Source organism: Phacochoerus africanus, chromosome 14 (genome assembly GCF_016906955.1).
Source record: "Phacochoerus africanus isolate WHEZ1 chromosome 14, ROS_Pafr_v1, whole genome shotgun sequence".
Lineage (NCBI taxonomy): Eukaryota > Metazoa > Chordata > Mammalia > Artiodactyla > Suidae > Phacochoerus > Phacochoerus africanus.
In genome coordinates this window covers 45,304,336-45,319,381 of record NC_062557.1, presented here as the reverse complement: position 1 = coordinate 45,319,381, position 15,046 = coordinate 45,304,336, and the positions used below count along the sequence as shown (strand labels likewise).

The 15,046-nt window shown below is 36.7% G+C and overlaps 1 protein-coding gene across 2 annotated transcripts in view; it reads right to left on the bottom strand.

The window, feature by feature from the left end:
- The window catches only part of TAOK1 (TAO kinase 1), a 150,513-nt gene that overhangs the window by 53,226 nt on the left and 82,241 nt on the right, over nt 1-15,046 (bottom strand). The window contains exons 3-8 of one of the 2 annotated variants that reach the window (XM_047756604.1): nt 14,681-14,752; nt 8,387-8,488; nt 6,358-6,403; nt 5,748-5,844; nt 3,244-3,357; nt 2,403-2,494 (exon numbers count right to left, since the gene is read on the bottom strand). In XM_047756604.1, the coding sequence (XP_047612560.1) occupies nt 2,403-2,494; nt 3,244-3,357; nt 5,748-5,844; nt 6,358-6,403; nt 8,387-8,488; nt 14,681-14,752 (523 nt within the window). Of the gene's footprint in view, nt 1-2,402; nt 2,495-3,243; nt 3,358-5,747; nt 5,845-6,357; nt 6,404-8,386; nt 8,489-14,680; nt 14,753-15,046 lie in introns of those variants that run through there. The other variant, XM_047756605.1, reaches the window with a different exon arrangement.

Below are 15,046 nucleotides of genomic sequence, written 5' to 3'. Positions count from 1 at the left end.
GAGGGCACAGCCAATGAACAAACAAATAAATAAAACAAATACAGTTCCTAAACTTAGAACTTCATAATTTAAAACATTTGTAAGTAAAACTTGAAAAAGTAATTATGAAAGACTACTTATAAAAGTTGGAAGATGGAGTTCTCATCGTGGCGCAGTGGAAATGAATCCAATTAGGAACCATGAGGTTGTGGGTTTGATCTCTGGCCTCACTCAGTGGGTTAAGGATCTGACATTGCCGTGAGCTGTGGTGTAGGTCGCAGACACGGCTCAGATGCTGTGTTGCTGTGGCTGTGGTGTAGGCCACCAGCTATGGCTCTGATTCAACTCCTAGCCTGGGAACCTCCACATGCCATGGGTGCGGCCCTGAAAAGACAAAATAAGTAAGTAAATAAATAGATAATAAAAATAAAATTTGGAAGATGCTGGAGTTCCTGCTGTGGTGCAAGGGATCTGGGGTATCTCTGGAGTGCTGGGACGCAAGTTCAATCACCAGCAGGGCACAGTGGGTTAAGGATCCAGGGTTGCCACATCTGTGTCGAACACTGCAACTGCATCTCGAATCTGATCCCTGGCCTGGAAACTCCACATGCCATGGCGTGGCCAAAAAAAAGATACAAAAGTTGTGAGAGGAGTTCCCGTCGTGGCGCAGTGGTTAACGAATCCGATTAGGAACCATGAGGTTGCGGGTTCGGTCCCTGCCCTTGCTCAGTGGGTTAACGATCCGGCGTTGCCGTGAGCTGTGGTGTAGGTTGCAGACGCAGCTCGGATCCCGAGTTGCTGTGGCTCTGGCGTAGGCCAGCAGCTACAGCTCCGATTAGACCCCTAGCCTGGGAACCTCCATATGCCTCGGGAGCGGCCCAAGAAATAGCAACAGCAACAACAAAAGACAAAAACAAAAACAAAAACAAAACAACAACAAAAAAAAAAACACAAAAGTTGTGAGATACCAAATGTATGCCTAAAACTCTAAGAATTTCTTTAAAATGTCTCACTCATTTGATATTGTCCAAATTCAGTCACGTTTTCTGAAGATTTTTATTATAAGTATAAAAACTCTCACTGTGAAGGAATTCTATCTTATGAGCTATAATAAAAAGAAGCTAGAAAAGTGCAAAAATAAGAGTCCATTTCACAGGAACTGTAGGGTTTAGATAGATTTCTTTCTGAGCAGTATAATTAGCCAATGAATATTTTCTAATCAAGTAACTATTAAAATATATCAATAATATCTAACAAGGCCATTAACACAATTTTGCTTTCATAAAAGGGTACATGTATGTATCAGCCAGCATAGGAATGTAAAAATAGGAGTTCCCTGGTGGAATAGTGGGTTAAGGATCCAGTGTTGTCACTGTTGCAGCTTGGGTTGCTGTTTTGCACAGGTTCCATTCCTGGCCCAGAAACTTATGCATGCCGTGTGCATGGCCCAAAGGAAAAAAAAAATGTAAAAATACTCCATGGGCAGAATATATCGACCATTTTTTTTTATATTTATATTCAGGTTTCTTAAGAAATTAATTAAGATCTATCGGTTGGAAGAAGAATCAAGTGAAAAAGAAAAGAATTTAAGACAAAGATACTTTCAAATGGAAGAAGCATTTTGCAAACTTCAAACTGAGATCAAGAGATCAGAGAAGAATGACATACGGTAATCTCCAAGTCTCTGTTTGCTGCTGCTATCAAATTTTAAAATAACTATGATTCATAAAAATTACACATGGATTTTACCTTTCCTTGGTCACTTCTAGAATGGTTCAATTAAATATTCTTATTTTTAAATGAAGTTTAATGGCATGTTCTCAGAAGAAGGATAAAAGTAAAGTATATTGGAGCTGGTGAGAGGAAGCTTTGGGAATGGAACAGGAAGATGGACATCATCTCCACGTACAGGGACAATTAACCACCTGGCTCATTTACACTGGGAATGTTAGTAAAGTTGTGATGGTACACTGCCTTAGGCATAGTTTCATTAACAGGCAACAAAATCAAATGTGTACATAAAATAAAAATATGCACCCTGACATCTAATTCTCATATCTAACTCAAAGCAGTAAATATCCTAGGTAAAGGTTAGTAATTCATGAATGTTTCAAAGACTCTTCTATAGATGGTAAATCTAGTAATTAAACATACATTCCAAGTGTTTAACAAATACTCATTAAGACACAGATATCTCAAACTTAATTAATATTATAGTGGAAAATTATTTTAGACCTAATTTAGCAGAACAAATATACCTAAACTAATACACATATAAAACTACCAGATAACAAAAGTGAAAACTTAGATATGTTGTTCCCCTTAGTAACCAACATAAAAAATAAAAAACTATAATTTGATATAGAAATTGAGGTAAAACATTGATCAAAACTTAACTATATTCTAATAAGGAACATGCTTACCTAGTTCAATACATGTTATACCAAGAGACCATACATCTACTTTGCCATCGTACTGTCCTTCATCCATGGCTAAAATTACTTCTGGGGCCATCCTAAAAAAGAAAGTGTCATTTACATTAAGTTTAAAAAAAATGCTATTTTTAAAAAATGTAGTGACCATCTACATGGAGAACATCTGTGTGAATCCCAGACAATATATCTGGACATAAGAATTTTTATAGGAGTTCCCATCGTGGCTCAGTGGTAACGAACCCAATTAGTATCCATGAGCATGCGGGCTTAATCCCTGGCTTAAGGATCTGGTGTTGCTGTGGCTAAGGTGAAGGTCGGCAGCTGCAGCTCCTATACAACCCCTAGCCTGGGAACTCCCATACTGCTGCACCTGCGGCCCTAAAACAACAACAAAAAATTATACACACACACACACAGGAGATCTGGAATGCCCATAGTGGCACTAACACTACCAGTTTTCAGGTACTATTAGTTTAAAGATTAATGATATATAGTAAATGTAAATCTAAAGAAAATACACAAATTTCCACTTAGCATTTCTATCTTCTACCCACCTGAATTTTTATTGAATGTTTTTCACTCCCACACCCAGTGTATGATGCAGATAATAAAACGAAAGAAAATATGTGGAGGGGGGACAAATTTTTTATAAAGGGGGATATAAGGGGAGCATTCCAAATCTCTATTTGAACTTAACTATAATGCTTAAAAGTTAGTGTACAAAATAAACACTATATTTTCAGGCAAAGGATAAGAAATCTTAAAAATGCACAACCACACAGTGCCTATTTCAATAATGAGAATAAAATCCAGTCAAGATTGTTCTTACCAATATGGCGTTCCCACAAAAGAATTGGCAGGAGATGCCATGGAAGCAGATCCAAAGTCAGCAAGTTTCACCTGGCCTGGCTCTGTGAGAAGGATATTTCCTGCTTTGATATCTCTGGGTTTAAGGAACACAGAAAATTATTTCTTTTTCCTCCATTTGATTGTGTAGAAAAATGATAAAAATCAAGTAAAAATTTGTAAAACAGGGAAAAAATTTTTAAAAAATTAAGTCCTAGCGTAATCTCTCAATTGGGATGAGAAATAAGATCCAAATTAGAAAACAAAAAATAAAGAATTCATATATAGTAACAATTTTGTAAAAGAAAAGACAAAATAGGAGTTCCCATCGTGGCTCAGTGAAAACGAATCTAACTAGCATCCATGAGGACACAGGTTCAATCCCTGGCCTCCCTCAGTGGGTTAAGGATCCGGCGTTGCTGTGAACTGGGGTGTAGGTCACAGACTGCAGCTCAGATCTGGCGTTGCTGTGGCTGTGGCGTAGGCTGGCAGCTATAGCTCTGATTAGACCCCTAGCCTGGGAGCCTCCATATGCCACAGGTACGGCCCTAAAAAGCGGGAAGAAAAAAAAAAAAGTAAAAGAAAAGAAGAGAAAGAAAATCAGGTGATTGGAGTGTACAGTCTACAGCAGAGGTCTTGTTTATTGGTATAAATAATGGCTTTAAAAATTAAATTTAAATAGCTGACTACTCCTTCATAATTCTAAGATTTCTGAATACCTTATTTAATGTAAAAAAAAAGAGAAAAAAATTTCTTGCCTTCCAATTTTTAAAAAGGATCATTCGTATCATGTGCAAACCTTAGCATAATTTTCCTAACTAAAAATGAAATGAAAACTGAAACATATGGATAATGTAGTATCAATGGTCCCACAAAATTATGGAATTTTTTTATCCATTTATATAATGGAATTTTTATATTTTTTATCCATTTATATAATGGAATTTTATATCCACTGGGCACCATAACATATAATTAACTTTTCTAAAATAGAAAAACTACGTTCCCAAGCACTTATCAATTCTTACTATGTATTATAATGGGTAAAATAATAAGTTAATCTATTTTCCTGCATTTACTTTTTAAAAATGAAGAGGTACTTTGAAATTCAGAAGATTTTAGGTTCTAATTCCAAATCTTATATTCACTTATTTACTAGAATGTGAATTTTCCTTAGACCTTACAATCATCAAAAAAAACCCAAAAAACATTTAACTCAAAATTGACTACTATATATAGTTTAATATGTATTGCCTGATACATACATATAATCAAAAAATGCTGGCATTCCCGTTGTGGCTCAGAGGTAACAAATCTGATCAGCAACCATAAGGATGTGGGTTCAAACCCTGGCTTTGCTCAGTGAGTTAAGGATCTGGCATTGCTGTGAGCTTTTGTAGGCAAGCAGCTGCAATACCAATTCGACCCCTAGCCTGGGAATTTCCGTATGTTGCACGTGTGGCCCTAAAAAAAAAGAATGCATTATAAAATGGCTTAAAGTTATTATTCACTGCCAAGGATCATCAAGGATTAATACTCAAAAGCATAAAGAGTATCTTATTTATCTGCATCATGGAATCAAGGGAATAAATCTGACATTCTCAGTTATCAGGGAGACAAAAGATTTAGGTTTAAGTTCTAGTCTAAATTTACGTTGCTTTGTAAACTTTGAGACATTAGACACACAAATTAGGGCATTAGCCTCTTCATTGCTAAAATGAAAAAAGTAAGGCTACAAAATCCCTAATGTCCTTTCCATTCCCCAAATTAAAAGATTCTACACTTAAATCCCTACCACAAATCTATAAAGTGAACATACAGGCATACCTTAGAAATATTATAGGTTTGATTCCACCCCTGATAAAGGGAATATGGCAATAAAGCAAGTAGTAGAGTTTTTTGGTTTCTTAGTACAAAATTTATGTTTACACTATATTGTAGGCTATTAAGTGACCAATAGCATTAACTCTAAAAAAACAATGTACATACCTTAATTTTAAAATATTTTATTGCTTAAAAATGTCAAAACAATCACAATGGTAACATCAAAGATCACTGACAGCAGCTCACCATAACAAACAGAATGATGAGAAAATTTGAAATATTGCGAGACTGCTAAAATGTGAAACACAAAGTGCCACCAAGAGATTTGCTTGACACTGTACTGCCACAAACATTGAATTTGTAAAAAACAAGTTCTCTGTGAAGTGCAATAAAAATAAAGCAGAGCACAACAAAATGAGGTATGCCCATACTTCAGAAAGTCCAGCAGCATGTGCAGACAAAGATAAAATTTATCCTAAACAAAGAGATCAAATGTACTAGTATGTTCTTTTTAACATGGACAATCTAAAAAATATGAGTTAAGATTCTGAAATGCTTTTACTTGGCTATAACCAACAAACATGTAAAGGTTAATAAGTTCCACAGTTGATAAATGCAACAAGTCACTTGCTTATTAATATATAATAATTTTCCAGTGCTTACCTATGGATCATGGTATGAGAATGTAAGTAGGCTAATCCCTGGAGAGCACCATGTGTAATTGCTGCTATTTCCACTTCTTGTAATGGCTTTTTGTGAACTTGAAATAAAAGTTATTTGGAAATCATTATATAGAACATTTTTGTTTAAAGATAAATATACTTATCATATATGTGGGGCAATTTTTAAAAACATTTAGCAAGAAGAGATTTGCTTCTCAAGATAATAAAATTATTGAATTTTACTAGATGACAGTTGTATACAGCTGTTAAAGTATAGTGCACAACTAATTTTCCTCTAAGCTAACATCAAACAATTATTTGGTGATTATAAAAACAAAAGTAATAAAAGAAAACTTCTCCCTTTCCTCATCCTGAAGAGAAGGAACAGTTCAAACTAAATGCTGAAGAATGAAGAAAAATGCTTAAGTCATGAGAAAAAAAATCATCTTTTTAATGTTATTACATAATATTTAATGAAGCCAGAGCATACTGCACTGAGAATATAGCCAAGTTTAGGTTTTTATTCTTTCTAGAAAATTTGTACACTAAGAAATCTCTTACTGAAGCCTTTTTGATAATACTTTTTCTCTTGATAATTAAAGGAAACCTACCTTCTAGTAAATCTGAAGCTGATCCTAAACAATATTCCATTACAAGCTACATGGGAAAAAAAATAATAAAAGCATTAAAATACATTATTAAAAAGATTGTATTTGAGATAGGATAAATTCACCAAGGAAATCACGAAGATGGTTTGGAGAGTTCCCGTCGTGGCACAGCAGAGACAAATTCGACTAGGAACCATGAGGTTGCAGGTTCGATCCCTGGCCTCGCTCAGTGGGTTAAGGATCCGGTGTTGCCATGAGCTGTGGTGTAGGTCGCAGACATGGCTCGGATCTGATGTTGCTGTGGCTGTGGCCGGCAGCTGTAGCTCTATTGGACCCCTAGCCTGGAAACCTCCATATGCCGTGGGTGCAGACCTAAAAAAAGCAAAGAAAGAAAAAAAAAAGATGGTTTGAAGTAAAACAAACCCCAGTCACCATTTACCTTAAGAAATGAATTTTTATGTATTTGGAAATTTAAACACATAAAGTTGACCAAATGATAACATTAATTTTATAATACCAACATATAATCATTTGTATAAGATACATATTTTTCATATATAACTACTACTAAAATTACACAGGAATATACATATTCTGTTGCTATTCGTCTGTAGTAGCAATACTGATAATTTCTAGGAATTAGAAAACTGTCTTCTGGAACTATCTGCAGGTTACAGTTAAAGCAAACAAAGGGCACCAGCTATGTGCCAGGTATTTTCTATACATTAACTAATTTAATACTCACAACTAACTTATAAAGTAGGTCCTACTATTATCCTTATTTTACAAATGGAGATGCTTGAGAGACAGAGAGGTAATCTCCCGGATGTTACTGTGTTTTCTTTAACCACAGTCTTGTATTTAGGAGTACCACTGCCACTACCAAAATAAAACTGGATAAAAATGCACCAAACATTACAAATCTAAATCTAAGTTCTGTATACTAAAATGATAATCAGCTGCGATTTATTAAATTACTTATGGGATCATTCCGCTTTAAAGAAAATTTAGTCTTTCTCTAAAGGATACAGATATTAAGCCCACATCACTACAGTATTATCTTATTGCAAGTATTATCTCCTATTGCAAGGAGTTTACTAAATTGTTACCTCAATGGTAAGAAAGGGACAAAATTAATTCCCATTTTTTTGTTTGTTTTTTAGGGCCACACCCATGGCACATGGAAATTCCCAGGCCAGGGGTTGAACTGGAGCTGCAGCAGCTGACCTATGCCACAGCCACAGCCACATGAGATCTGAGCCGTTTCTGCAACCTATACCACAGCTCACGGCAAGGTCGAGTCCTTAACCCACTAAGCAGGGCCAGGGATTGAATCCACATCCTCATGGATACTAGCTGGGTTTGTTACTGCTGAGCAACAAGAGAAACTCCAATTAACCCCCACTTCTAATAGTAACATTTCTCAATTCTCTACCGTTAGTATTATTCAGTCAAGGAATCACAGCCAGTTCAAATTTCACCAGGACCCATCAGGACTTCACCAAGATCTTCCTGGTTAAACAGATTACAATACATTTATGTCAAAAAGACATGCTAAGTTTCACCCCTAAGTAACACTGTTTTCACATGTTTTGTGTGTTATTTGCACTTGTGGGTTTTTTTTTTGGGGGGGGGGGGGGGGGGACATGCACACAGCATGTGTAAGTTCCCAGGACAAGGATCAAACTCAAACCATAGCAGTGACACAAGCTGCTGCACTGACAACCTTAGCCTGTTACAAGGGAACTCCTTCACAATGTTTGATAAATCATTTGAAGAATGATACTGCAAAAAACTGTCAGAGAACACTGTACCATGTACATAAAGATCAGCTAAATCTCTAGAGTAACTTGCAAAAGTCCTATTATCTCTTATTGCAGAGGAGTTTTTTAAAAAGTTGCTCTTCCTCTCAGTATGAATTAACATTTCAAGGTGTTTTTGCATGCCCTTACACAACCATATTGAGATATTCTTAAAATCTTTAATTCTAAATGAAAACTAAAATTACAGCAAGGGAAAAGCATGTACCTACCCATGCTGTGTGCTCGCGTAAATAGCAACCTTTATATTCTATACTGTTGGGATGTTTTATTCTTTGCAGAAACTTGACTTCCTTAATAATATCCTGCCATTTCTGTGGGGAGAAGAAAAAATATAGGAAAAAATTAGGAACAATTGCTTTCCCTTAGAAAATTATATAAGAAAAAAAGTACTAGATTAAGAAGGGTTATTGAGAACATAGAACTTTATAATATTTAAGTATCAAAATTATACATTTAAAAATTAGGTTCATACAGTTTATAACTCCAATACATACTTTATAAAATTTTTCATTCAAGGTAGGACAAATTTTAGTTTAGTAAAACTTATCAATAAGTCTTGTTAAATTTTATAACCACACACCAAACATGCTGATGAAAACTATATAACATATTTAGTTATTTTTCTTCAGAAGCTCATTCAACTTCCCTTTCTTATTTGCTGCTTTTTGATGTATAATTTACATGCCCACCTATTTATTGTGCTTTGGTTTATGTTTTCTACCAAATGTTAAGGCTTTGTTTGCCTTTAAAAAAAAAAAAAAAAAAAAGGCAACATCCACAGATAAGGAAGTTCCCATGCCAGAGACTGAATCTGAGCTACACCTGTGACCTGTACCACTGCTGCGTGACACCAGATACTTTTTTTTTTTTTTGGCTTTTTAGGGCTGCACCCATGGCATATGGATGTTCCCGGGCTAGGGACTGAATCGAACCCACAAGCTGCCAGCCTAGGCCACAGCCACAGCCACAGAAACACCAGATCCGAGCCGGGTCTGTTACGTACACCACAGCTCACAGCAACGCTGCATAAATCTTTTAACCCACTGCACCAAGCCTGGGATTGAACCTGCACCTCCACAGAGATCTGAGCCGCTACAGTCACATTCTTAACCCACTATACCACAGCAGGAATTTTAGGCTTTGTTTGCTTTTTAAACTCAAAGATCTAAACCCATAAAAGCACACTTTCTGAAATAAAATGCTAGAAAGTAATTAGTTATCACATGGGAAAGTTCACAAAAAATAAAAGTATGAAAATATTTTACTAACTGCCTTCCTCATAGACACCTACCAGGAAATACAGATAAACCTTCAGCCATAAGCTACTCCACACAACCTTAGACACTTAGGTCATGTCCTAAACATAGTTACTCTATTTTTTTTTCCTTTTTACAGCTGCACCTGCAGCACATGGAAGTTCCTGGGCCAGGGTTGAATTGGAGCTGCAGCTGGGGTCTATGCCATAGCCACAGCAACACTGTATCCAAGTCACATCTGTGACCTACACCACAGCTTGCAGCAATGCTAGATCCTTAAACCACTGAGCAAAGTCAGGGATCAAACTTGAATCCTCACACAGACAACATCTGGTCCTTAACCTGCTGAGCCACAACAACCCTCCCCCCCAAAAATAGCTACTCTTAAGAAGAACCCAGAGGACCCAGGTCCTTGGATCCATACCCAGAGATTCTGGAGGCCTAGTATGTATGGGATAGGAACCAGGAATCTATTTTTTTGTCCTTGTTTTAGTTATTTCAAGCTTTACCACTGCCTTAGGTTACATTTCAAAGCAAGGGAATTAGCATAGTAGAAAAGTTTTAGAAAATGGTTTGTATTAGAATACAAGTGATATGTCTCCTACATTATTTCACAAGCCCTCAACAAAATACAGCAAAATATGTTCACAATGTTTTATATAAAATGTGTAAGAGATAAGATCCTAAAATCTGAAAATGTTTCATGGTGTTAAAATTTCAAAGACATAGAAGGCAAACTTTCAAAATAAGCTAAAATTCCACATTTTTCAATGTAAAAAACTTTCACTGAGGACATTAATGTTAGATGTGAAGAGATGATGCCCTAAATGAAACTTTTTGTTCTAGGCTCCAACATAATACAAGTATGAAAGCCAGTTCTACAGCTCATTCTAGAAGGAAAATAAAATGAGAATATCCCTGTAAGAAACTGAGTTTTTTAGATAACAAAATAATGGAAGAGGGATATAAATATAATAGTGTTAACCTATAGTATCATCATCACAAAAACAAGATTTACCTTATAAAATAAAAAGTTCTAAAAAAAAGAAAAAATCGGAGTTCCTGTTGTGGCTCAGTGGTTAACAAATCTGACCAGGAACCAGAGGTTGCAGGTTCGATCCCTGGCCTTGCTCAGTGGGTTAGGGATCCGGCGTTGCCGTGAGCTGCAGTGTAGGTTGCAGACACAGCTTGGATCCGGTGTTGCTGTGGCTATGGTGCAGGGTGGTGGCTACAGCTCCGACTAGACGCCTACCCTGGGAACCTCCATATGTCGTGGGTGCAGCCCTGGAAAAGACAAAAAAAAAAAAAAAGAAAAGAAAAAAATCAAAATCTTTAAAAATTAAGACTGAGCCAGCAATTCTAACTCTGGGCATATATACCTAAAGAACTGAAACTAGGAGTTCCCGTCGTGGCGCAGTGGTTAACGAATCCGACTAGGAACCATGAGGTTGAGGGTTCGGTCCCTGGCCTTGCTCAGTGGGTTAACGATCTGGCGTTGCCGTGAGCTGTGGTGTAGGTTGCAGACACGGCTCGGATCCCACGTTGCTGTGGCTCTGGTGTAGGCCGGTGGCTACAGCTCCGATTCAACCCCTGGCCTGGGAACCTCCATATGCCGCGGGAGCGACCCAAGAAATAGCAACAATAACAACAACAACAAAAGACAAAAAAAAAAACTGAAACTAGAGACTCAAAAAAGTTTTTAGCACTTGTTCATAGCAGCGTAATTCACAATAACCAAGAGGCAGAAGAAACCTAAACATCCATTGACAGATCACTGGATGGATGAACAAAATGTGGTAATTTACACACATACACACAAAACTCAGCCTAAAAAATGATGACAATTATGACATATCCTGCAACATGGGTGAACTCTGAAGACATTATGTTAGGTGAAATAAACCAGTAATGAAAGGACAAATACCGCATAATTTCACTTATATGAGATACTGAAAGTAGTCAAATTTATAGAGACAAAGAGCACGACCGTGATTTCCAGGGGCTGAGGAGAGGTGGGAATGGGGAGTTATTGTAATGGATAAAGAATTTCAGTTTTTCAAGATGAAAAGAGTTCTGGAGATGAATGATGGTGATGGTTGCAAAACAATGTGAATGTTTTTAATTCCAATGAACTGTAGAATTAAAAATAATTAAGATGTTATGTGTAAATTTTGTTATGTGTGTATTTTACCACAATTAAAAATAACTACATTAAAAAATTAAAGATGGGCGTTCCCACTGCGGTGCAGTGGAAACAAATCCAACCAGTATCCACAAAGACGAAAGTCTGATTTCTGGCTTTGCTCAGTGGGTCGGGGGGTCCAGCATTGCCATGAGCTGTGGTGTAGGTCGCAGATTCGGCTCAGATCCAGCGTGGCTGTGGCTGTGGCACAGGCTGGCAGCTGTATCTAAGATTCAACTCCTAGCCTGGGAAATTCCATATGCTGCATGTGCAGCCCTAAATAGCAACCCCCCCCCCCAAAAAAAGATTGCTAGATACTAGTTTTACTTATTTATTTATTGGCCATTCCTGTGGTATAAGTAAGTTGCCAGGCTAGGGACTGAACTCATACCACAGCCGTAACCTGAGCCACAACAGTGATAACACTGAATCCTTAACCCACTGAGCCACCAGAGAACTCCAAATACTAGTTTTAATAAGTAGGCTAGGACGAGTTCCCATTGTGGCTCAGTGGTAATGAACCCGACTAGGATCCATGAGGATGTGGCCTTGCTCAGTGGGTTAAGGATCTCGTGCTGCTATGGCTGTGGTGTAGGCTGGCAGCTGCAGCTCCAAATCGACTGGAAGCTCCCTAACCTGGAAACCTCCATGTGCTGGGGGTGCGGCTCTAAAAAAAAAAAAGATACCAGGAGTTCCTTGCTGTGCCACTGCAGGTTAAGAATCTGAGTGCAGCAGCTCAGGTTCGATCCCTGGCCTATCACAGTGGTTTAAAGGATTCAGCATTGCTGCAGCTATTGCGTAGGTCACAACAGCAGCGGGGATTCTATCCTTGGCCTGGGAACTTTCATATGCTGCAAATGTAGCCATAAAAGAAAAAAAAACCTAGTAGACTATGTTTCATAAAATAAATTCTATCCCTGGCCTGGGAACTTTCATATGCTGCAAATGCAGCCATAAAAGAAAAAAAAAAACCTAGTAGACTATGTTTCATAAAATAAATTAATTCAACTAAATAAAATATACTGTCCAGGCCACAGCAATCTGAGAGAAGAAAGAAAAAAAAGGTATCCATGAGTTCCCATTATGGCTCAGCAGTAACGAACCTGACTAGTGGGTTAAGGATCTGGCTTTAAAATGAGCTGTGGCATAGGTTGCAAACGCAGCTTGTATCTGGCATTGCTATGGACACGGCATAGACCAGCAGCTACAGCTCCAATTTAACCCCTATCCTGGGAATCTCCATATGCCACGGGTGCAGCCCTAAAAAAAAAGAAGACTAAATAAATAAACACATAAATAATATCTGAATTGGAAAGGAAGAGTTAAAACTGTTGTTATATTCAGATGACATATTATCTATATATGTAGAGAAAACCATAAGGACTCTACACAAAAACTACACAAACTGATGAACGAATTCAGCAGTCGCAGGATACAAGAAATCAGTGGCACTTCTATATACTTGCCATGAAATATCAGAAAAGGAATATAAAAAAACAATGCCTTTTAAAATCGTACCCCCCAAAATAAAATACCTAGGAATAAACCTGACCACAGAAGTGAAAGACTCATATGCTGAGAATTATAAAACAATGATAAAGGAAATTAAAGTGGATTCAAAGAAATGGAAAGATAGAAAAAATTAATTAAAAAAAAAAGAAATGGAAATGGAAAAATATCTCATGATTGGAAGAATTAATATTGTAAAATGGCCATACTACCCAAAGCAATCAATAGATTTAATGCAATCCCTATCAAACCACTCATAACATTTTTCACAGAACTAAAACAAATAATCCAAAAATTTATATGTAACCATCAAAGACCCAGAATTGCCAAAGCAATCCTTAGGAAAACAAAAAACAAAACAGAGCAGGAGGTATAACTCTCCCAGACTTGAGATAATGCTACAAAGCTACAATAACCAAGACAGTGTGGTTCTGGTACAAAAACAAATATATGGACCAATGGAACAGAACAGAGAGCCCAGAAATAAACCCAAACACCTATGGTCAATTAATCTTCAACAAAAGAGATAACAATATAAAATGGGAAATAGTTTCTTCAGTAAGTGGTGCTGGCAAAACTGGAAGCTGCAAGTAAATCAATGAAACTAGAACACATCATAGCATGCACGCAAATAAACTCAACATAGCTAAAAACAAACATAAGAGATGGCACCTTACAACTCCTAGAAGAGAATATAGGCAAAACATTCTCTGACATCAAACTAAGCAGAGCTAGTGTAGTACCATTAATTTTATGATTTTTCAGACTAGGTATCTATTGTCTGTTGATTATTTAAAACATTCCTTAAACAATTTCCAAATCATTAATTATATCCAATATACTTTAATGTTAAATCCATCTTATTCCAGTTTACTTTCTTAGAAAGTGATAAATCCTTCTATGACAGAGTAATATATCTATCAGTTTAAAAATGTATCCCAGGTAAAAAATTAAAGCCTGGGGAGACAAGTTGGGAGGATTTAAGATGCTAATAATGTGCTCTTTATGGCTCCAGGTACAAGGTACACTCCAGGTACAAGGTACACTCGGTTTGTGAAAGAAAATACACTGAGATACATACTTCATATTTGTGTACCTTTTCTTTTTTTTTTTGGCTGTGCCTGAAGCATGTTGAAGTTCCTGGAGCAGAGACTGAACCAATGCCACAGTAAAAACTGAAGCTGCTGCAGTGACAATGCCAGATCCCCAACCTTCTGCACCATAAGAGAACTCCAATATTTGTAAACTTTTATGTATATTACACTTTTTTGAAAAAATTCCCAGGTATCCTCAATTAACAATAGTATGTCTCCAACTGTATGGTACAGGGAACTATAGCCAATCTCTTGGGATAGAACATGATAGAAGATAATATGAGAAAAAGGACGTATCATAACATATGTATGACATATATGTACCTACACACATATGTATTACTGGGTCATTCTGAGTACAGCAGAAACTGACAACACTATAAATCAACTATACTTTAATAAAATTAAAAAAAAGTATGTCTTTTTCTAACTTGTCAATAAGAATGTATGTATTTCACCTACCTCAGTGGACTGCTTTCCACTATAAGACATTTTCTTGATAGCCACCACTTCATTGGTGCGCACATCTCGTGCCTAGAAAAAACAAAGAAAGGACTTTTGTAAAAATTAACAGATTAAATCTATATAATAATTTCTCTGAGAATAAAAGCATTTATAGACTACTATGTCAAAAAAGGACATTGAAACTGCCTTTAAAGAATACTTAAAATCAAAAATAAAACCCAATAACCATATAATAAAACTCATCAAGTTATCCAGGAGCTGCTACTTTGGAAAAAAATACAAAGCAGGTTTACTTTGAGAATCTAGTTAAGGGGAAAAAACAAATTTGAAGAGCACTATAGCAAAGAGACAAAAACGAGCCTT